This window comes from Clinocottus analis, unplaced genomic scaffold (assembly GCF_023055335.1).
Source record: "Clinocottus analis isolate CAN_PGR_092001 unplaced genomic scaffold, fCliAna1.0.p SCAF_18, whole genome shotgun sequence".
Lineage (NCBI taxonomy): Eukaryota > Metazoa > Chordata > Actinopteri > Perciformes > Cottidae > Clinocottus > Clinocottus analis.
Genome location: NW_027175909.1, coordinates 13047203 through 13070948, shown reverse-complemented (window position 1 = coordinate 13070948; position 23746 = coordinate 13047203). Strand labels below are relative to the sequence as shown.

At 44.2% G+C, this 23746-nt stretch overlaps 2 protein-coding genes across 2 annotated transcripts; one reads left to right on the top strand and one right to left on the bottom strand.

Moving 5' to 3' along the window:
* The first annotated feature begins 1400 nt into the window (after positions 1-1400).
* Positions 1401-14061, top strand: LOC137788644 (phosphatidate phosphatase LPIN2-like). Its single transcript, XM_068581602.1, has 20 exons — positions 1401-1533; positions 4643-4843; positions 6368-6463; positions 6651-6946; positions 7031-7147; positions 7298-7424; positions 7556-8003; positions 8577-8676; positions 8846-9033; positions 9347-9440; positions 9522-9591; positions 9682-9765; positions 10023-10102; positions 10609-10762; positions 10907-11055; positions 11235-11321; positions 11781-11933; positions 12070-12184; positions 12293-12396; positions 12955-14061. Exons 2-20 carry the CDS (start codon positions 4652-4654, stop codon positions 13097-13099), a joined length of 2799 nt encoding a protein of 932 aa, XP_068437703.1. The 5' UTR covers positions 1401-1533; positions 4643-4651; the 3' UTR covers positions 13100-14061.
* A 348-nt stretch (positions 14062-14409) lies between these two features.
* Positions 14410-23551, bottom strand: emilin2b (elastin microfibril interfacer 2b). Its single transcript, XM_068581603.1, has 9 exons — positions 23433-23551; positions 23142-23267; positions 21652-21833; positions 19927-21528; positions 15615-15824; positions 15473-15526; positions 15345-15386; positions 15141-15257; positions 14410-14875 (listed from the first exon to the last, which is right to left on the bottom strand). The coding sequence occupies exons 1-9, from the start codon at positions 23549-23551 to the stop codon at positions 14586-14588; spliced, it is 2742 nt and encodes a 913-aa protein (XP_068437704.1). The 3' UTR covers positions 14410-14585.
* Positions 23552-23746: the final 195 nt, after the last annotated feature.

Here is a 23746-nt window from a genome sequence, read left to right as displayed (position 1 = left end):
TGTAGGGGCTCACAGAGGTGAGGCCCTAGTTGGAGGGAAGAACAAAGCAAACATGAGAAATTCTTGGGGTGAAACAGAGCAGAATTAATTCAAATCAAGAGTAAAAGTTGTAGAAGTCCAGGAGAACAGGACAGAGCTCCACGTACAACTTTTTGATTTTCATCAGAGCATAGAAAACAGCAAACAACAGTAACAGTAATACTTGAAGCATATACTGCCAACGGACACATTTCAAGGGCAGAGCAAACAAAAGCATAAACAAAAACAATAAATAAGACCTGACGTATACGGATGCGTCATAAAGATTTGTTTTTGTGCCATAAAATCTTACGAAATTCAGCCAGATTGCTTTTACGTAACAAGGTCCCCAATCTAGGAAATCCCTGTAAACATCCAGTCATAGTCTGACTCAGCAGGTGTTTACTGGGGAACTGAAACTTTGAACTTCCCTGCAGAGCGAGTGGAATGGTACGCTTTGTTTGTTCCTTTCTTACTTGTGATTTGTCAGACAGCTGGGGGCACACTGCCCTTCTTTGGCTGAGGATTCAGATTAAACTGCCCTACTGAACTGTTCAGGAGAAAATCCATGACAGTCTCACACCCCCTGGACTGCTGCTCTGAAGCGGATTGAGACCTCTGACTTGCGAATGAAGAGCGTGAAAACTGTACTTTCTTACTGTGATCACCAAATGAAATCACAGTATTTTGCTGCACTTCATTTTCAGTTTATATCAAAATGGATGCATTGTACTGCATCCACATTTGGTCAAATAATATCACTTAAAACAGGTTATTTTATTGTGTGCACAACAATTACATTTAGTGACAATCTTAGATCTTAGGGACAACACGGTTGCAAAATGAATAAACTGTAATGTAAACAGGTTAGTGAGAAATAATAGATATTCTCATCGTAATAACATTTAATGTTTTATCACCATTGGACCTGGTGAACCAAGTCACTTCATTGATTCGTCATTTACAGGAAGAAAAGTATAGTTTGAAGAGGTTTCTATACACAACACAACCAAGATCAAAGGCCATGCAAGAACGAAACAGAAACAAAGAAACTGATTTCACACAAGTACACCAATTTAAAAAAAATGATTGACTAAATTGCAGTATTTTCCAAAAGGTTTCAGACACACAGTTTATTTTTAGATAATTAGACTTAATTTTCATTTTTATTTAACCTTTATTTAACCAGGTCGGTCCCATTGATAAGCTATTGATAATACTTATATTACTATTTCATTACATTTTTTTAAATTTTTTTTCTAGGGGGAATATATTGAAACACGTAAAAGGTTGAAAGTGCACACATCCTCGCAACCAATTATCTAATAATTCACCAACCCTCTGCGTGCGTCCTCCTGCGTTGTGAGCACGTGCGGGCTGAACGCTGCCGGGTCACGTGCTCCGCCGGCTCAGCCGCCGCCGCCGCCGCAGCAGCAGCAGCAGCAGCAGCATTAGAGACTCAGGAACCGACTGAAGGTGTGACTGCTGCCTGCGGGCGAGCCTCTTCTCCAGCAGGTAGGAGCCTCCAACCATCCGTTCTCCTCCCGATAACCTCCCGTGACACTAAGAGAGCAACAAGACGAGACAGAAAGTGTGTTAACGCGAGGACATGGCGCGTGTAACCGTCTTTAGGAGCCGTTTAACAGGCGCGCGCGTAACTCGCGTTGAGATACTTGGCACCGCGTTTGAAGTGTTTATGGATATTTGCGATAAACGCCGACTAGCAGCCCACTTTGCGCCTTCTCTCGAGGATGAAGCGGACATTTACTCCTGCGCGACAGCCGGTTGCTGTTTATACAATTCCAGTCTTTCTTATAACTGTCTTGTTTGTCAGATTAAACCCTCGAGTTGTGTCCCTAAACGCCGCATAGCTGTTACATACATTGTTATACGTGAATAATTAAAACGCGCAGGTGCTTTTGGACAGATTGACCCTCATTTTTGTATGTCAATATCGTGATTAACATGAGCTATGTAGATACTTCTTTAGAATGGGATAGTTCTCACTCCTGCACAGTTAGGTGTTATCATTTGATTGTGTTAAACAGCTGACTCTCAAATGGCAGATAAGGATTGTTTCTCCATTGTGACAAAACAGTATGAACTGAGGTTAAAGCTGTGTGACACACAACTGACTGACTAGTGATTGTGGAAGTATCCAAATAATGAAAAATAAACAGCATTGGTGCTGAAATGATCACATGAATGACAGAAAAATAACTGCAACAGCCATAAATTCCTTCTCAGCATACAGCTAGTTACGTCAAAAACCCTTTGATGTTCGGTTGAAACTAGCTGGTTGCAATATAAAAACCTGTGGTGACACAGTGTTGGTCATAACAACACCGGCTGACTCAGAATCACGTTGTGCTCCTGGACGTATCAGGACGAACGTGCCGAAGCGGGGAAAGATAGAGTTGTCCTAATCTGGTAAACAGGATTAACACCTCTTAAAGTCCCCTCGCAGTGTCATGGAGGAGATCTAGTCTTGCTGGATTTGCGTCATCAAGAACAGGACATTTTGTAATGTGGCAGAAAAATAAAGCTTCTGGAGTTTAGTCAAATTGTGCTGTACACATGAAGGTGTTTTAGTGTCTTCATGCGGCTTTAAACTATTCAGGCTTTGCAATTGGCTTCCTGTGAATGCACAGCCACCGAAAGGAAGTAAAACACCACCTCTGCTTCGAAAGGTTTCTTTCTTTTTTTGTGTTTTGACCTTTTAAAACTCAAGATACACTTCCACACTCTTTTCTGGAGTCTTCATCATTAGACTTGGCTTTGTTGAAAATGTTTACTGGTTCCAACGTCGCAGTTTTCTTCTGCGGTAGTCATTTTATAGTGAATAACTCAGCATGGGCTATAGAAAAAACACAATGGGTGTTTAAAAAATATATATTTTGTCATTTTTGAAAGATTAATCAAAAAGATAATCGTGCGATTTACCGATCATTAAAATAATTGTGTGTTGCTGCCCAACTGGGAACTAGATGTTAAAACTTTCCAGCACTCTCATCATTTTTAGGACTTCTCCATTAAAGCGCTGCTTAAATTAACTTGACAGTTCCTCTGATGACAAAGAGCCTGTTGTATGTTAAAAAGCTCCAGAACAATAAGTGGACTTAAAGTTGAGTTTATGCTTTATCCAAACAGACCTTAATGTGAACACTATTAATGATCAGATAGCAAACTTTCAGCACATTTCACTACAGACTATCGTCATATACATGCACCAAACACATTCGTTCAGGCTTGAAGTGCCGCAGCAGAGGGGCCTGCACGAGGAGCCGTGGGAGTTGAGGCGCTCACTAACTGTGTGTGTGTGTGTGCGTGTGTTGTTGTGTAAATCGCGCAGACAGTGTGTAGTCAGCTCACCAGAGAGTTCAGGTTGTGCGGCGCTGCTATCACGGCTGATGACTCTCATCGAGACTCTTCTGCTTTGTCCGCTCAATGAGCGATGCGCTTTCACTCTGCAACGCGCCGCGGGTCACTGAGGGGAAGCCACGGCAGGAACACAGAGAACAAGGTCACCAATGAGGATAATTTGTTCTTTAACATTCTCATTAATTGTTTGTACAAGCGTCAATATTTTATAACCTTTTCAGGACTACAGATGAAAAATAGCCTCTTAGCTAAGTGGCCCCTTTACAGAAATGTTCTTATTAATGTGCCCTGTCCTCTTATTAAATAAACCATTTAACAAAATCATGTCAGTCAAATATCTTGGCAACTATTGGATGGATTTTCTTTGGTTTTGCTCCACACATACATGTTCCTCTCAGGATGGCTTGGAGCCGAACACAAGCAGACTCTGAAGAAGGTCAGCAGAGTTTTAGTGACGCGCTGTCGTCACCTGATAGCGAGTTGATTATCATGAAGAGTGAAGGTACAGTACGTCCAGCATGTGGGGCAGGATGTCACGTCTCCCTTTGTTTTGTGCTTGGTCCGCTTCATTTCGTTCTAGCTGTTTTATTTCACTTATTCTCAGCAGGCAGATATTTGCAGAGTATATTTCCATCTCCCACTAAGTGCTCTGGTTTATCTGGTGCAGTGGCTGCCAGTCTGAGAGACTGAATGGATTCAAAGTTCATCCAGCTGGAATGCAGCTTTAATTTAGTCAAACCATTGTCCTAAATACTGAAACACACTGTTGCCGTCTAGTTGTTCAACTCACAAACACACACAAACTGAAAGTCCCTGTCAGGATAATCTCCAAGCTGCGAACGCGTGTCCATAAAACAGTGTTATGTCCTCGACAGTAATTACAGGTGGAGCCACTGTTCGAGCACATAATGACACTCACGTGACTGACGTTGACCTGCAGAGATGATAGTGACATGCAACTCTAAAATGACCGAGAGTGGCTGGTTATATTGACCCAAATTGGTATTTTTAGTGTCTCTTACGCAGACAGAAACACACACACACTGTCGCTGCCATCGAGGGCCGACTAAGTCTCGATCAGCTCAGGACTCTTTTGAGGAAAATGGGACAGAGCCGCTGTGTTTAGGGACCAGAAAGTAGTGTGTGTGGCGTCGCTCTGCTAGCAGTTCAGCAGCGTTAAAGGTGTTTCAGAAGGTAATACGTGCAGAGTACAGTAACCAATGGAGGGTCTTCTCACGGACAGGTGGGCACCATGAACTACGTGGGGCAGCTGGCGGGCCAGGTGCTGGTGACGGTGAAGGAGCTGTACAAGGGGATCAATCAGGCCACCCTGTCGGGCTGCATCGACGTGGTCGTGGTCCGACAGCCCGATGGGACATTCCAGTGCTCCCCCTTCCACGTCCGCTTCGGGAAACTGGGAGTGCTGCGCTCCAGGGAGAAAGTTGTGAGTGCTCCAGATATTGATTTCACTGAGTGTTTGCGTTTTGTTTTGAGGCAAACTTTTCCGTACAAATACAGCTTTCTGTTGATTGAGGAAGATTAACTGGTGGGGGAAAAGAATCAGTAAACTATGGATAAAGGATGAAGTACTTTTTCTCAGTACAATATTTAAGTACTTTTAAAGTAAGAGTATTTAAATTAAATGCTTCTTTATACATCTACTCTTCTACATCTCAGGGGTACACATTGTACTTTTTACTCCACTACTTTTCTCTGCCTACTAGTAACTTTTGGCAACTTTTTAATGTTGAGATTATAAAATACTAAATATAAACTAATACTATCTATTAAGTTTTGATAGATTACTCTGGATTAAGTCACCCGGCAGTATATAAAGTAACACTTTAACTCCAGCTTTATCTGCTGCAGAATAGTGATGCTTACATTAACACATACATAATTATTATTTAATTACATATAGGATATTTGAAATGTGCCAATCTGTACTACCTTTGGTACTTTACGTATATGTTTATTCTGACACTTGTGTAAAAGTAATAGCATTTATAAATGCTTTTACTTTTAACAGTATTTCTAGATGGTGATATTGCTGCTCTCAAGTAAAATATCTGAGGAAAAAATATATTTTCCATCACAATCTAAAAAGAAACTGCCTGACTTTACTGCAGCGCAACATATTGTTGAATATCGCTCCTTCTGCAATCAAAACTCTGGTCTCAACGCTTAAAAACTAACATGGCGATAGCTGCACAGCACATTTTATCACATTCCCGAGGCCCTCTGCTCCTCTTCATCATTTCCGTCCAATCCTCTCTCTGCTTCTCACAAGAGCACGTTGCCCTCTCGCTCTATTTATAGACACGGTTATCAGCTGATGACTAAGGTGGGACAGACAGACTGAAGCTTGATGCAGCTTCTTATTCACGACATGTAAAGAGATGCATCAAGAACAGTATCTCACAGAAGAGAGGAAGGACAGGAAGCCTGTTGTTCACAGATAAGACCTAGGAGGATGTTTGTTGTTGTTAAGAAACACTTAATCTTGACCCAAAATTAAATGTCGGCATCTTGCAGACAGAGATTTTGGTTAATCTGTGTCCTTTTTGATTAATAATTAATACATTGTGTAACCTTATTGGTAATTCAAACATTTCCGCATGTAAAAAACAGTCTGTCTACGTATCTTATTGACTATTTTTAACAACGTATTTCCACCCAGGTTTAATACATGGGTAGAAACTTGTAGTATTTACTGTAAGTAGAAAGCCATCGTACAAGCTGTTCCCTGATTAGTTTTTTTCTTCTCTGGCTTAGCTCGAATTCTTCAGGTAAATCTGTGGCACATTTTCTTTTTAATCCATAAACTGTGTTGTGCATGAATACGGTGCTTTTTCTGCTGTGAACCCAACGTCATGGAGGTCTGCAGAGGCCATCTGAGGACAATGTGATGAATTACACGACAAAGTTCAGAGTGTTTCCCCCACAATTGTGTTGTTTGACTCTTCAGATTGACATAGAGATCAACGGGGAACCTGTAGTGCTGCACATGAAGCTGGGAGACAATGGAGAGGCCTTCTTCGTCCAGGAGACTGAGAAGAACAACGTAAGTTTTGAATAGGTTTATGAAAAAAAATTAACATTCTGATAGAAACAAATGACCGTAATGACAACATAGACCACTTCCTGCTTCATAGTAACCGTCATACCTGCATCAGCAGGAACAGCTTTGCGCTAGCATGGCTGTAGACTCACAGTCCTGTTTATTGGTTGTTGTCTTTTCCTCAATACAGGAGGTTGTTCCAGCCCACCTGATGACTTCCCCCATCCCCACAGAGGAGGCTCTGTTCAGGAGCAGAGAGCCCCGTTGCGGCGACTCTGCGTCGGAGAGCGGTCAGCCTCTGAGTCCAGAAGACTCGTCCTCTGGAAACCTCCAACCCTGCTCCAACACGGCCGGCAAGAAGAAGAGGAGACGCAGAAAAAAGCACAAGTCCGAGCCGCGCAAGGAGGAGCAAACCACACCTGCGGGCGGGGAGCCGGAGCTGTGCGAGCACAGCTCGGATGAGGAGCACAGTGGGCACAACGGACGGTAACTAGACAGTTTAAAAGCTGGATTTTTGTTACGTTATCCGTCATGAATCTGTTCGTTTATTGAATTGCTTCCTGTCGTCAGGGCACCTGCGCTCCCCATGATGAAGGACAATATGGACCACAGGCAACATTCCCCCCTGACGGCCCTGGAATGGGACTGCTACCCGTTCTCTGATGGAGACTGGTCCCCTTGCACAGCGTACGCTCTCAATATTTACATTGTCCATACAAGCACAGAGGAACAATGAGACGGTCCACTGTATCAAAACAGGAAGGGCCGAGTAAAGCAAATCACCCTCACCAGGTCGTAACAGCTGACTCAGTGGAAACGTGGTGTGTTTGTTTTCAGCAGGGAGATGTCGGCGCCCGTGTCGCCCAAGAGCGACTCGGAGCTGATGGTGAAGCCGGCGGAGAGCATGCTCAGGGCCGAGTCCCACATGCAGTGGACCTGGGGGGAGTTTCCAGAATCCACCAGGGTAAGATGCAGATCTAGACGTGCAGGATCTGGGCTAAACTTTGAGACCCAGGAGATTTGTTCATGACCTCGTTTAGATATATTTAGAGGGATATTTTGCATGTGTACTTAATCTTTCTTTCTCGCGTCCAGATTAACAAAAAGGACAAATCAGAGCCAACGATGTTGACCATCACTCCCTCCGAGAACACACACTTCAGGGTCATCTTGAGCACAGAAGCCATGGAGGAAAGGGGAGGAGAGAGAACCACAGATCCGGTTTGCAGTATTATAAAGCCAGAGCCGCGGATCCTTCACGATCAGGTCGCCTGCAGCCCGCAGCCCCCCGAAGCTCCGTCGACCAATACAGACATTACCGAGCACGAGCCGGACCTTTCAGATTTAAGGCCCGGCGGCTTCAGCGCCGAGCCTCGTCCCGCTAACTTTGACCTCGGCCCAAATATCGCACACCCGACCAGGTGGAAGTCTTCGCCCCCGAGCAGGAGGGACAGCGGCAGAGCCGGAAACTCTGCTGGAGACTCGGCAGCAGTTTGTCCCGACGCCTCCCCGAAACCCAGCGACTCCCCCGTCAAGAAGAGAGGTAACGCAAAGTCCTGTGTAACGACAGGATTTTATGGATATATGAATGAAAAAGATGCTTCATGGTAATATTAAGAAAGACTGGAATTAACTGGAAGCTATGAAGCTTCACAGTATTATCTGATGGTTTGGTTTAGTTTATCTACAAAAATAATCTTCTTAGAGACTATAAATTATTAGACATAGTGAGGAGGGCTGAATCTTTCATTTTATTAAAAAGCCTTACCTGAAATTCACTCTCTCTAAGTTAAGACTCAAAACAAAAACATGTACAACCAACCTCCCTTCAACAAAAAACTAGATAACTCTCATTTCTGGGAATTCCTTATTACTTCACTCTGCGTATGCATCATGAACGTTTATTATAATTATCAGTTATTGACTTGTCCCTAAACATGGGAAAGTCTCGAGTGACGGTACATACAGTTCAGATGTAAGTGAATGTGAACAGGAAGGATGTGGTGTCTGTTCGGGCCGCTCTGAATTCACATGCAGAAGTTCAAAGAAAAGGAAGTGACAAGAAGAAGAAAAAAAAAGAAGTCAGCAATTTCTGTTGTCCTGCTTTTATGAAAAGGTGTGAGGAAGAGGAGCCAGCATCAGGGGCCTGAAGATATTTACCTGGATGACCTGCATGCACTCGAACCTGATGTTGTTGCCCGGTACTTCCCAAAAAGGTACAAATTCGGAAGTCTTATTACCTCTTTCAGGAGTGTTTGGGTGTATCTACAGTATGTGATGCAACTTTTAAGACTTCTGCTTTGTTGCCACAATTGTGTCTCAAATATTGAGGTTAAAATCCAGAACCACAGAAGTAGTGACACAACTGTCTGCGTGTGTTTCCAGTGAGTCGGACCAGGCTCCTAAACACTGGGTCGAGATGGGGGGCGTCTCTGGATCCCAGTCCCCCCAGTCCGTCGGCAGCGCGGCAGCAGACAGCGGCACCGAGTGTCTGTCCGACTCAGCCGGCGACCTCCCCGACGTCACGCTGTCTCTGTGTGGAGGCGTCGGTGAGAACTCGGAGATCCCTAAAGGTACCCAGTTATCCATTAGCAGCAATTATTTATTACACTAATAACACATGCTTTCTCTTAAAAAGAAATGTATTAAAACTTCAGTAGGCACAGTAGTTTTTAGTTAAAATCTTTTTTTTTTTCAGCGCATGACTCATCACATGACTTTTTCATGTGACAAATACACCTTTGAATCCTTCTTAATCATTCAAGGATTACATTTGATATTATTTATTACATATTGTCCTGCGTCTTAACTCCTGTATTCTGACCCTAAGTCATAAATATTACGGGCATAATTATTAATCAGGCTTTTACGTTCCATTTATTTCAGAAAAATTCATGGAGCACATCATCACCTACAATGAATTTGCAGAGAATCCAGCAATCATCGACAATCCCAATTTGGTGGTTAGAATTGCAAACAGGTGAGTTTTCTTGCGTTGTTATTCAGTGAGTAAACCCTCATCACAGATTATCAGTAATTAATTAAACCTTTTTCCCCCCAGATATTACAACTGGACTCTGGCCGCACCGTTGATACTGAGCATGCAGGCTTTTCAGAAGAACCTGCCAAAGGTATCATCCTCTGGTCCCACGTGTTCATAGTGCACTCTGTAGCTGCACATTTAATCTACTGACACGTGAATATATTTGTCTGAATGTCAGGCGACAGAGGAGTCCTGGGTGAAGGAGAAAATGCCCAAAAAGTCTGGACGCTGGTGGTTCTGGAGGAAGAGCAGCATCAAGCAGGTACTGAATGTCTTTCAGATAAAGTCTCACCTCCACCTGTGCGTCTACAGCAAGCCACAACCTCCGGTTCTGAAAGGTTAAGCCAACGTTGAAGTGCTCTATGAGAAATGGCTCTACTTCTCACTTGATGTATTACCTCAATAAACATTGTAAACGCAAGTTTGTGGTCTCAATCGCCCAAATGCGTCAGTCACCACAACATCACTGCCGGCATTGTCGTGTAAAGAATGGATCATGATGTCTCTGTCTTTCTTCAGTCATCGTCAGAGACCAAGTTGGAGAGACAGGAGTCTCTGACCAGTGACAGTCCTGTCCTTCCGCAAACCCCAGAAAAACCGTGAGTCAGCAGCAAAGCGTCCTCACAACACGACAGACACACACACACACAGCAACACAAGTAGTGTTGGCTAAACATGCCCCACACAGGCTGACGTAGCCGGTTGGTCATTTTGTGACTAATACGCTCGGTGTTATGAACTCAGGAGCAATACTTTAAATATAGTTTGAACTAGCCAGCTGGGAGATTGTAGCTTGTGTTAAAGATTGTTCGGGAATCAGGATGCATCCAGTGTTTGTGGGAAATAAGAAGTAAACAATACAAAATGTCATATTTACTATTGAACAAAGCAGTTGCAGGCAGAGGAGGAGGTCTACTGCCCTCTAGTGACATTTCTTTTGTTGATCCTGGATTACACACATCTATAAATATGTCTTTGTAGTCAGAGAATAGTTGTTTTATTGTGCTTATTTTTACATGTTTGCCTGAAACTATGCATGCCAGTTTTTTTTCAGTTCTTGTCTCAATATTGTCTGCTGGTCCCACTTCTGTTTTCTGTCCTGCAGGCAGAAAGCAGCAGAGTTGTCCAGCGACGATGAGACTAAAGAGCTGAACTCTGTGGCACCAGCTCCGACACCTACTGAGCACGTGCAGCCAGAAAGCCCGGCGCCGGCTTTTCACTCCTACAAGAAGTCCCTCCGCCTGTCGTCTGACCAGATAGTAAGAAGAGTGATCACTGATAGCGTGGCTAAAATTAGTCAATCGCCGAAACCGTCTCATCAGTCTGCTGTTTTTTCACTGTACAGAAAGCATTGCTGTTTAAGAGGAACACATTTAAAGTCATTACTTTTCTGTCTCTCGCAGGCCAGCCTGAAGCTAAGAGAGGGGCCCAATGACGTCACCTTCAGCATAACCACTCAGTACCAGGGGACTTGTCGCTGCGAGGGCACCATCTACCTGTGGAACTGGGACGACAAGGTCATCATCTCCGACATCGACGGCACCATCACCAAGTACGAGGGGCTCAATGTTCATTCTCAGGCAGCAATAAATAACGCCGTCCTGCTCTCAGGCTGCTCACCGAGACTTTAAATCCTCCATCCCATTCACAACATGTGGAGTAGAGGTTTTACTTAGTGTTTATATTTAGTATATTTAGTATTTACTACCCTGAATCATTCTCTTTCCACAGATCAGATGTGTTCGGTCAGATTCTCCCTCAGCTCGGGAAAGACTGGACTCATCGAGGCATCGCGAAGCTTTACCACTCTGTGCACGAGTAAGATACAGATTTATTACTATTGTCAGCATTAATACATGTAATACCACTTAAGGTAACTAAACAACATGTAATGTACTCCTACACAATTTTGTTATTAACAGTTTAATTGTCAATTGTGTAATAAATGGACATATTGCAGCGGTCATTTCAAAAGACTTTTTCCATGAAAACATAATATGCCGATATTTATTCTGTAATAATTAACCAAAATGACTGTCTTCATCCATTTTGGTTGGTTTTACCATAATGCATGTGTTAAATTCAGATTCAACTTTATTGTCATTGCACATATTACAAGTACTGTGACAACGAAATGTAGTAGTGTTGAGTATTATAACATTTTCATCAAAAGATTTCAACTCCCACCATTGCAATTGGACATAATGTGTTGTTATTAAATGGCTCCAGTTAAGTAAAAGATTCAACCCATCAATACATATATTCTGACTGCGACAGGAATGGCTACAAGTTCCTGTACTGTTCGGCGCGAGCGATCGGCATGGCCGACATGACCCGAGGATATCTGCACTGGGTGAACGACAGAGGGACTCTCCTGCCTCGCGGGCCCCTCATGCTCTCTCCCAGCAGCCTCTTCTCTGCCTTCCACAGGTACAAATGCAGATACGTGCAAGCTTCGGCTTATTTTGATGAGACACAATAAGGTTGAAATGTTTGAACTTAATTTAAAGTAGCAGGTCAAAAGGTTAAAAAGTCCGTCATCCTCTCTTTGTCATTCTCCTGTCAGAGAGGTCATAGAGAAAAAGCCGGAGAAGTTCAAGATCGAATGCCTCACAGACATCAAGAACCTGTTTTCCCCCAACGCACATCCCTTCTACGCAGCCTTTGGGAACAGAGAAAACGTATGTGAAACATCTTCGTTGGGGTTTAGATGTTAAGTCCTTCCTCTTCATCAAAACAACAGTTAGAGGCCTTTACTCTGACACTGATCCTTTTTGGCGGTGTTTCAGGACGTGTTTGCATACAAGCAAGTGGGCGTTCCAGTGTGCCGGATATTCACGGTGAACCCCAAAGGGGAGTTGATCCTCGAGCAAGCCAAAGGCAATAAAACATCGTGAGTGTTGAAGCATCACTGGAGTCTTAGATTTAGGGTTTCTGGCTATGAGGGTAGATTTGTGTCTTTTTTACCCGAGCAAAATTCTTGTCTGTAAGTAAATTATCTCCAAATCTTTGTTCTCAATTCCAAAAATTGCTCTAGAAAGAATTATAATAATTTGCTCTAAAATTTAAAAAAAAAACTCTCCAAAAAAAAAATTTGCTCTCAAAAAAAACTTCTCTCCAAAAACAAATTGCTTAAAAAAAAAAAAAAAAAGAAATTTGCTCTCCAAAAAAAATATATGCTTTAAAAAAAAAAAATCAAAAAAAAAAAAACTTTGACAAAAAAAATTCCTCTGAAAAAAACAAAAGCAACCTGCGCTCTCAAAAAACGTAATTTTTTTGAGCCTTTTTTTTTTTAAAATTTTTTTTTAAGAGTGATTTTTTGAATTGAGAGCAAACATTTGGAGATAATTTACTTCCAAACAAGAAATTTGCTCGGGTAAAAAATACACAAATCTACCTTCACATATATCCGTCAGCTGTTTCTCTGAGACAAGCGTTTGGTCCTCCACAGCTACAGCCGGCTGAGCGAGCTGGTGGAGCACGTGTTTCCGCTGCGAGGCTCGCAGCACAACGCCACCTTCAGCTGCCCAGAGTTCAGCTCCTTCTGTTACTGGAGGCAGACGATCGGAGAGGCGTGTTTGGAGGAGCTGCTTTAAATTTCAATTGAATAACAGTGATTTACTTCAAATCAACGTAACTCTGGAAACATTCCACTTCAGAGAAACTTTAGGACATGAATGTATTCCATCTTTTGTTCCATGATCTTTTTATTTTGGGACTATTCCCACCACGCGATTGTATCCTTTGTGTACGAGCTACACGGTTGAGGTGTTTTTGAAGGCGCCGTCAGCTTTTGGCTCACGCGAAAGCCAAAGAATGACGTATCAGTTTGGTTTCCTCACTTTTGCATCGTTTTTTTTGTTACAGTGCTTTTGAAAATACATTCCCTAAAAGCACACTTTTAGGCAGCGGTGCTAAAACCAGCCACTGGCTCAATATGAAACAAAAATACTGACGAAAACTATACTGAGCTGTCAGAAAAGGAACAAAGTGATATGTATTACAGCTATGTTTTCATCCATTTAAGGCCTTATTCACTCTTTAATAGTCTTATTTGATGTCTTACATCTTTGCTCCAAAGCTTAATGATTTTGCACTTTTAAATAAAAAACATGTGAAATCATCTGGCTCATAGATAATAATTGCAGTTTAAAGAAAAAAGCACTTTGTGTACGGTAAATACTGCTGCTACTTGGTATTAAGTATTTTTCCAAAATCAGGATTTAGCTAGACTGACTGTAAATAAATATATTTTATTAATTCATCTTTGCTGATGTTTGATGAAGACTTTTCTTGATTTTGCCATTGTGAAAACTACAGTATATTTATGTTTTATCTCTTTTTGTTTTGATCCTTTTCGCGCTCAATAACAGCTGTAAGTCAAGTCGAACGCCTTCTTTCTGTGAAAGTGATGAACTTTGAGGAGAACTCAGTATTTCCACGCTTTCTATTTGCTAGACAGTGAGAGTGAGCTCAGGAAAAGTCATTTAGATTTGAAAGTATGAACTCTGTACACATCATATTTACTATGTATTGTATTAATAAACTGTTGAATCAACTGTTGGATGACGTTTTCATAAAAGCAGAAGCTCCATTGAAAGAACATTTAAAGAGTGTTTTACACATCGACTAATATAGTTCCAATAAGATATCTGCAATAACGAAAACTGGTGTAAACTGTAGAATAAAAACATAAACAATGTAACTGATTTTATAAGCAAGTTTACAAATTGGATTAACCGGAATTAAAATTGTAGCATTAAACAATGAATTAACATCAGCAACTACCAGGCGGTGTTTTTAATTATCGAGGAAGAAACTGATGAACAGTGGACGACAATTAAATGTACAAGCAAATGTGTATTTGTAAAATCTAGGTCATAAACAAAAATATATATATAAAACAGTTGCAACAAAAGCACACTATATATATTAGCACTAATGATAGAAATAATCTCATAACTTGGAGTTTTGTTTCCAGCTGGTTGTCTTTCCCTCCCGATAATGACATAAATCACCATGTGTCCTTAGTGGCGAGCGCCGTCCCCCTCTTGCGTAAGGTGTCTGTACCGATGGCGGCCGTTAGGACGGGTAAAGAAGCACGGCGCTGAAAGAGGACAGGATCTCAGAGGAGGCCGAGACGGCCAGCTTCCCCCCGGTCATGACCAGGCCCGCTCGGTCTCCTCTCCTCAGCGACAGGACCAGGCTCAGGGAGGCGGAGCTGCTGCAGTTACACTGATCATGTGACGGGAAGCCCCTCGAGTCCAACCTCTGGATGCTGCGGTTGGACACGGACAGCACCGCCTCCACCCGCGAGCCCGCGAGCACGGCGCTCACCAGGTAGCGGCCGTCTGTCGGAGTCGTGAAGATTCCTGAGAGCAGACGGGTGTTAATGGCCGCTGCGTTGGCGAATTTGAAGATTGCCATGAAATTTAATCCCACTGATCCTTTTCCTCCAGCTCCACCATAAGAAAAACATCTAAATCCACCTGCATAGGAACACATTCATGTCCTCAAGGTAGATAAAAATCATCATTTACATCTGTGAAATTTTCCATTTACATGCGCATGAATAGTAAAGAAGTCTAATCCAAAGTAATCCCAGTCCCATCGCCCTCACTTCTACTTGGCGGTTACCTGTATGAGCGTCGTAGTGTCCGCCATCGTTGACCAACATCTTGTTGAATCGAATGATTCCGATCTCTCCTTGGAACGGAGGACGAGTCAAACCAGCGGAGAACGACACACTCTCGCCTGAACACAAGACGCAGAAACGTGAGCTGACAAACATTGTATTAATCTGAAGAGAAGCGGGAACCTCGTGTGGTTATAAATCCTCACCTGACGCCGTCTGCGATGATATTCTGTGGGACGTGTTCACACCTGTTAATCCAAAGTAATATATGTTCATCCGCTCAGGAGAGGCTCAATTGTGATGCAGCACAAAAAGGAGTTAAAGGAGCTTTTACCTGAGATGACCAGCGTGCTGTGTTTTAGCGAATCAGCAGATTTAACTGGGGAGGCTATGAAAAACAAACAAAAAAAAATATACATGAAATAATCCTCGAAAAACCTGCAGAGGAGTGTGCAACATGTGTGTGTGTGTCTCACCTGGAGCGCCAGCAAAACCCAGAACGGGCATCATGCTGCCGTCCGTGCCTTTGGGCAGCTTGGACGAGGTCATCTTGCCGGGCGGCCCCGCCTCTCCGGTCTCCATCACGGGCGGCTGAGGGAGCGAGGCCTCCGGGGGGGCGACCGGCCCCGTGAGGCTGCTACTTGAACCCTGGCGGGGTCCCGCGTCCTCCACGGCGACCTGAACACCTGAAAAAGACAGATATGGAGTGAGGGATGAGGACGCGGCCGCAGGTCAGAGAGAGACAGATGTAGGGCCAGATGTTTGGAGGGCATAAATCAAGTCATAGTTATGAGCAGAAGAGACAATGGCCAGTCATTTATATTATAATAGTTGACCTTTGGGGCAATTACAGTTGTCGTACAAGAATATCTACTGTAATTATGTTTTTTTCTACGTAATAAATCTTGTCCATGCGTTGGACATTATTAGTTTCAGTACATGTGAGCTTTTTCCGCTACATGGAGGAAATATTACGTACACAATGGTCGAGTAGCCGCTTGTCAAACTGAGGCAGAGCCATCGCAGAAGGTCACACATAAGGAAAGGGGGAATTTGATTTCGTGAAGGGATGATAAGATAAATCAAGATTCAGGTTTGCAAAAGTTATTCAGAAATATGACATCTTCACATCTCGCTCTCAACGTCCCTGTCAATCTAACGGCAGAGATTTGTCTGTTTTGTGTCCAAAAACTGTGTCATTATCACTGTATGGAACTGTGTTAAAGTCTCTTCACCGTGCATTGTCACCAACACAACTCCTTTACACACTTTGGTTGAACATTTATAATTCGGGCTTTTGCTTTTGAGTGACTCTATCAGGCACTTTCTCCTCCTGGTTACATAAAGCAGGTCCACACCGGCTCACCTTTTAATTATCACACCAACAGACATTGACACACCTCACCGGGATGGCATCTAATCTCGCTCCACGTCGTTCCTCCACTTCACTTTTCCTTGCGTTCAGGCTTGTGGCTACCGTCGCCCCCCATCGACCAGCTGAACAGTGAGTGATTATCCGAGCCTGTTATTATGGACATAAACAGAGAAAATGACAGAGCGCTGCCACTTCTCCCATCACGCGGTGATCAGCTCTGAACTACACGCACCGCTGCATTCCTGAGAACCGCAGCTGAGACCGACCCTGGCTTTTATCAACAGATCAGCCCTCCTGGCTCCGGGAGGGGGGGGCCACAGCGGGCCCCCCTGCAGGCTCCAAAAGGTAAAAGGAAGCACATAAAAGGCATACCAGCAGCATACCGAGACGCGGCCACATGTTCAATCACCGGACGGCTCGTCCACCCCCCTCACACCCCCGAGGAGGAGAAGGATCATTTAGGAAAAGCTCTGCCTGTTAAACGCAACATGTGGAAGAAAGGGGGGGGCCGGTGTGTAACCATAAAACATGGGGGGTACGTCTGCGTGGACGCGCGTTTAGGCGGAGCTGCGTTTGTTAGTGGTGTCGCTCCTCGTATAAAGCGAGGCGCGCGAGCGGCCTTTTCAGACTTAACGAGGACACAAGAGGCAAACACAGGATGTGTGTGTGTACGCTAGCGGGAGCGCTCGTCGTGATGAAAGAGGTGCGCTGTAAACACAGGCAGCTGGGTCGGCCGTCCACCGCAGCTTTGCATCCTTCCAGCAAAGCAACATGGGAAACCCTGGGTTTGTTGTTGGGCCAGGGCCTCGTGCTACTTCTTACATTACAGACCACATGACACTGCACATCCGACTTTATGACTCAGTTATGGGGCAAAAAACACACACAAAGCTCCGAATATTTTGATTTAAGAATCACAAATCCAGCCTCGGCAGATAGAATAAAGATCGCTCCATTTCTCCTACTGTCGCAGCCACTAACACGGTCTGAAATGATCAGCAGCAAACACTCGAGGCTTCATTGTTCCTGAGGGAATCCTGTCAGGTCTCGTCTTGTTTTTGGTTCACGGGGTTATCGTGTTTGACTGCTGTACAGAATGAGTCGCCCTTAAAGTTGCCGTATCTCCTTCAGGTCATTGACCTTACCAATCTCAGCCACTGAGCACGGTCAGAGGCACGCTTTCTTATCTGAGAAGCTCCCACGACAGAGCGCCGGGATGCTTTAAGTGGGTTGAGGCCGCCGTGTCAAACACAACGAGAAGGATTAGAAGAAGTCTTACGCGTGCAGGAAGTGGCACTTACTCGTGTTTGGCTCCTTGTATGCAAACACTGGTTTTTTAGATTGATTACTCAAACAATACGTGGTAATAACGATAAGGAGATAGAAGAGTAGTTTGAACCCTTTTCATGGATTGAAAATAAATGAATAGCGAAAGAAAACACTATTATATGCATTCCTTTAAAATATATATAGGTTTTTATTCTTTTTTTCCCAACGGTTGTTCTTTAGAAAAAGGGTTTTACTTCATAACGAATGACTTTATTCAACAAATATTGACCAAAAAGTATTAGTGTATCGTCCTTAAGCAGTTTCTTTTTAGATTACTGTTCGTTTCAGGTCGACTCCTATAAAACTTGACAAAAGTTGCTATTGGACTAAAGCCGATGCATGAATGAGTGATCATTCATGCAAACTAACTTTTAAACCTTTTATAAACAATGCCTTGCTAGAAAATGGCGCCAATTTTTTGGGTCAAGGTCACAAATTGATTTTCATGCAGATTTCAGTTGAATTATTAAGTTGTTCCCAACCTCGAGCAGCTGTTGTTTATATTCACCGAAGGCCCAATGTTGAATGAAGAATGCATTTTTTTAAGCAAAACCTCACCGGCTTACGTATTTCTGTCATAATAAATCAAAACGAGAACGTCATGAATAGCGCTGAAAGCCACAAAATCATTTCAAGAAAGACATATGGCCATCTGCCTTCATGCCTTTGCTGACCCTCTCTCATTTAAAGGTTAACGACCGGTATGACATCATGGTAAACATATTGACGAATGGCCCCTGGTGCAGCTTTAAGAGTTCCCACTGTTTATTTCAACAGAAAGGGAACTCAGCCATGCGAGTAGAAGAAAAGACAAAACAAAGTGAGAGAAAACGGCAGATGGCCTTGAGGAGTCGGAAGTGAAACAAAGCACTGAAGATGCATCCAAAATGTCCGTCCAGTGGCGTCTCGTCCAAACACACCGGCGCTCTTGGCCCCAATAGAAAGACGGCCGTTAGTGCTTCCTCTGATAAGCTGCAATGGATTCGTTCAAGCAGTATCTTCCACTCAGATATGCAGGGAGGGGGACAATAGGATGAGGACGCTGGCGGGGCAAAGACGAACAAGGAGCCGAAGCCTAAACGTGAAAAAGGCTCCTGGTAGCATCACTGAGCCGGAGTGGAAACCATGAATAACTGCAAAGCTTTCCGATGACAGAATGATGAATTAGACGCCATATTATGACAACAACCACGGGGGTGGAGTGGTGACATGTTCCAGTCATCACTGACCCAAAAATGAGAAAACTGTCATCTCCGAGCTAAAGAGATGAATCAGACACAATTCGACTTGGACTGGAACCAGGACCAGAAGCAGAACCAGGACAAGGACCAGAACCAGGACCTCCCTTGAGATCCTGCATCACCCGCAACATGAACCAGCAACCGAAGACTAGCTGGTCCCAGAGGAAGAGCGTTGGCTCGTAAACGTCTCGTCACAAATGTGAGAGTGAGAGACTCGGTCTCTTGAGCATCATTAACGAGCAGACTCACACGAAAAATATGCAACATATGCGGCGGTATGAAAACCGGTTTGGTCAAATATGCCGACAGCAACAAATCTGACATTAAAATCACATGGAAAAGATCACCGTGATGTTCTCATATTCACACCCAAAACTGGACATACACGTGCACAGTTTATGGACACATAAATGCACCCTTGGATGCACAAAAAAAAGTATTTCTTTATGCCAAGGCATTGCTCAACACAAGTGGGGATTATTAAATAAAGCATGTGTCTTTAATCAACCCGCCCCCTTTAGCTGAGAACATGGTTACATGAAAATCCAACTTCCTCTCACAGGCTGTAAACATGTTGATTTCCGTTGTCAAGTTGGGCATTTCAACATGGAGGTTCTGTGGGGATTGACTCGATTTTGGAGCCGGCCTCTAGTGGCCATTTAAGGAACTGCAGTTTTGGGCGTTTCTGCATTTGGCTTCATTTCTCAGCACCGGAGGTTTTGGAGGGCTTACATTTTTTACTTTTTAAGAAGAAGAAAGTAAGTGTTGCTTTAACATCGCTTAAATCTGAAACAATCATTCACACCTCAAAGCGATAAAATGGGTCAGTTTATTGCAGCTTACCAGTGTTCCCAGGACTGCGGCTGGTTTGCGCCTGAAGGTCTCTGTCTACATTCGAGATGTGGTTCTGGAGGTTCACACAAGTTCCCCTCAGTGCTCCAAGATCACGGGCTTGAGCTATAACCGTACCATTCAGCTGGTTGACACAAGTCCACAACTCGGTGACATGCTTATTCAGACCCTCTTTGATCCTCTCCAGACTTCCGGAGATCGGTTCCAGCCGGCCGCACAAACTCTCCACACTGACAATGCGGCGGTCCATGAGCGCAATCCCCTTCCCGACGTCTTCGGTCCGCTCCCTGCAGGAGGCGGCCTCGGCTTTCACCTCCCGGCCCAGCTCGTCCAGGCGGTTTCTCAGCTCCTCCTGCTGACTCCTGTGGTTCTCCAGAAGGTCCTTGGCCTTCTGCTCAGCCCCCGTTTTAACTTGACCCCACGTGGAATTGAGAATCGGAGACACCCGAGACTGCCGGTGGACCACATCCGATAGCGAGTGCTCCAACTTGCTCGCACGCCCTTTCAGGGAGCTCACCTCGCTATGTAGGTTCTCAATGCCGGTGCTGAAGATGAGGTGTTGCCCCTTCATGACTCCAAGGCCATTTAGTTGGGCTTGTAGACGAGTCTCCATGGCATCTACAGCGGTTCTGCAGCTCTGGAAGTCTTGCTGGTGGATGTTTTCCACAGCACTCAGAAGAGTGCTCGATGGGGAGTTGGTGCTTGTATCTTCCAACAGGGTGGTAAGCCTGTCTTCCATGGAGGCCAGCTTGTCCTCCAGAGTCTCCCTCAGGTCTTGGATGGCCTCTGCCTGTTCCTTCTTCAGCTTCTCCTCGACAGAGAGACGCTGGGCAGCGTCTTGCTTTCCCTGATCAACCAGCTTGGTCTTTAGGTCCTGGATCTCGTTGCGGAGGTCAGTTTCTTTTGATTCCATGAGCTCCGCCAGGCTGAGGTAGTTGGTTTCTTGTCCCTCACACTGCTCCTGAACAGACAAGATTTTATATTCGCACGAGGTCTTCATGTCTGCCAGTTTGATGTCCATGCCCTCCAATAACTCCTCTCTCAGGGCGCTCATCTTCTCGTCCAGGTAGGCGCGCAGGTCTGCATCCCTGGCCGGGGGAACGGGACTGGGAGTGGGCAACTGGTTGTGGGCGGCTTCCATCAACAGGTGAATTTGTCCGTCGTGGCGGTCGACGCGACCCCTCAGGTCCTCCAGGGTATTGCCCTTGGACTCCAGGTCGTCCGTGACCTGGCCGATCTTGTTCATGACCTCGTCCATCTGCGTGGGCTCGCTCCCAAAAGAGAAGTCCTGCACCTGAACGCCGTGCGCCTCTGCGCTTCTCGCGCTGGCAGGCTGTCTGTGGTCATTCAGCAGCGTGACCAGCATTTTACTGGCGTCCTCTTGGAAATCCAGTCTCAGATTGGAGGACATGTCTGTCATTCTCGCCTGCATGTCGAGGACCATCTCGGATAGCTGCTGCACCTCCTCCTCCAGGTGTTGCGCACTTTGAGGTCCTCCATGACCCCCGGCTGGCTGGTGACCTATGTGACCTCCAAAATGCCCTTCCCCTCGCCACGGATGGTTCCTCTGAGTTTCTGTGCGTTGTTCTGGAGCTGTAGCGAGAAATAACAGATAGAAGGACATGAACGCTTTTATTTCTCTCTAGCAGTTAGCAGCGTAATTTAGTTTGACCCATTTCCACGTTGGATTTCCTGAGTTACAACCATGTCTTTCACCTTGTGGGACTGGAATGTGTCCAGAGGTTGAGGGAGCATGAGGCGAGCGCTCCACCTGGAGCTGTTTTATGTCTTTCACCTCCCAGCAGTCGCGGCCCTGATACCCCGGGCAGCACCTCCACTGCAGCTCCGTGACAGACTTGTATGCAATCTTATACGTGGGCCGAAAGTGTGTCCGATATCTGGAAGCATTTAACACATGAAATCATCGTAATGCTGCACAATAGCACTTTTTCATGGCTTAGTAGAGGAATACTACTAATCATGCTCATTAGATGCTTAATGTAAGACTTTGTGCATCTTTTTCTCTGGGGATGCAAAGCAATATAGCACAATTCAAACTGTTTTTGACAACTAAGACAAGATAAACACCACAATCATTTGCATTTAATTAATCAGTGAGACTTGGCAGGAGGCAGTTGAGATTTCTCACCACTTCCACTCATGAGGACACTGTTGGCCCACGCGGTCCTGCCGCTCCATGATTAACTACGTCTCAGTGTGTTTGTTGCACAACGACGATGAAGCAAAACAAAGTCAGAGAAACGTCTTCCTACGTTTGCCATTTATGAAGATTCAACACAGATGCTGAATAATCGTTTCGCTTTCCAAGTCCAGTTTTTAAGATTCTAAGAATTCATGTATTTCTATGAGATAAACACCAAAAGCAAAGCAAATAAATAACCCTGTAATCCAGTAGGGGGATGTCACAAAGTACATTTACTCAAGTACTGCACTTTAGTACAATTTTGAGGTACTTGTATTTTACGTGAGTTTAATTAATTATACTTCTACTCCAGTACATTTTGGGGGAAATTACAGTATTTTACTCCACTACATTTATTTGACAGCTTCAGCGAATTTGCAGGTTCAAATCTTAAAACTAAATATAAATCAACAAATAAATTACATCTTTGGAAATTAGGATACCCAGAAATACAGAAGCTGAAATTAACATATATTCACGATCTGCAACGTGAGCACTCCTGACTCATTAATGCATTAAAGTCTAACTCAGACTTTTGGTATTTTAAGTATATTTTGTGACTAATAATGTTGTACTTTTCCATAAGTAATTTGAATGCAAGTATTTTACTTGAAACAGAATATTTTCATACTGTGGTATTACTACTTTCGCTTTAGTAAAATATTGCAATACTTCTTCCACCAGTGCTGTAATTATGAAATAATGCCAAAACAATGTGTTCGAAGTTGTATTCCCCAAAACGTTGTCAGTTTTTACCTTAAATAAGACAAATAATCTAAACTACAATCCAACTTGAACTAAATGATGACAAATCAGCTGTAAGAACATAAACCAGAGCACAGGAGGATGTTCTGTCCGTCACATCTCAACCAGCTGAGAGACCAAGAGATGCTTTTTAACATCGCGGTGCATCACAATAGAAGCATCCGAGTGTTAAAAAATGATAACGAAACAAAAGAATAGCAGCCCTCCATGCAAGAATCCCGGACCTGTGGGCACTTACATCACTTGTTGCGCGCAGTTGGGCATCTCCGGCGGACAGGGCACAACCTCCGGCTGCACGAAGCTCTCCGGTCCTCCCGCGACGGCGCAGCTCACGTTCTTGTGCACAACGTAGGCGCACCAGTTTCTGCACAACAACCATCATTTAATCACCTCTAATGCACAGAGCTGCAGTGCCTTTTCATTGGATGAATTACGTTTCCTCAAGTGACCGGATTCATTTACGCACAGAGGAGGACAAACGAGACGCGTAAATGAGCCAAATGAAGTCGTTCAAGCTTTCATTACTCACTTGTTTCTTTGTCGGGTTTCGGTGCCGGAATACGAGTTTCCCTGAAACACACCATGCTGGAAAGGTGTTCCGCTGATGAGAGGAAACGCGATCAAAAAGTGAACAAGTCCGCACTTCATGGTTAAAACAGATTGTTTAAATCCCCCAGGAGGCTGTCTGGTTGTAGTGAAGGTCTGTGTTGTGTTGTTCTGCGGAGCGCAGACACACACGCTTCTTCTACCGTCCTTGGATGTGACGTTTTGGGACCCCCTCCAACACTGACAGATGCCTTTTTCCGTTTCTCAGATCACACACACACACCAACACACATGCAT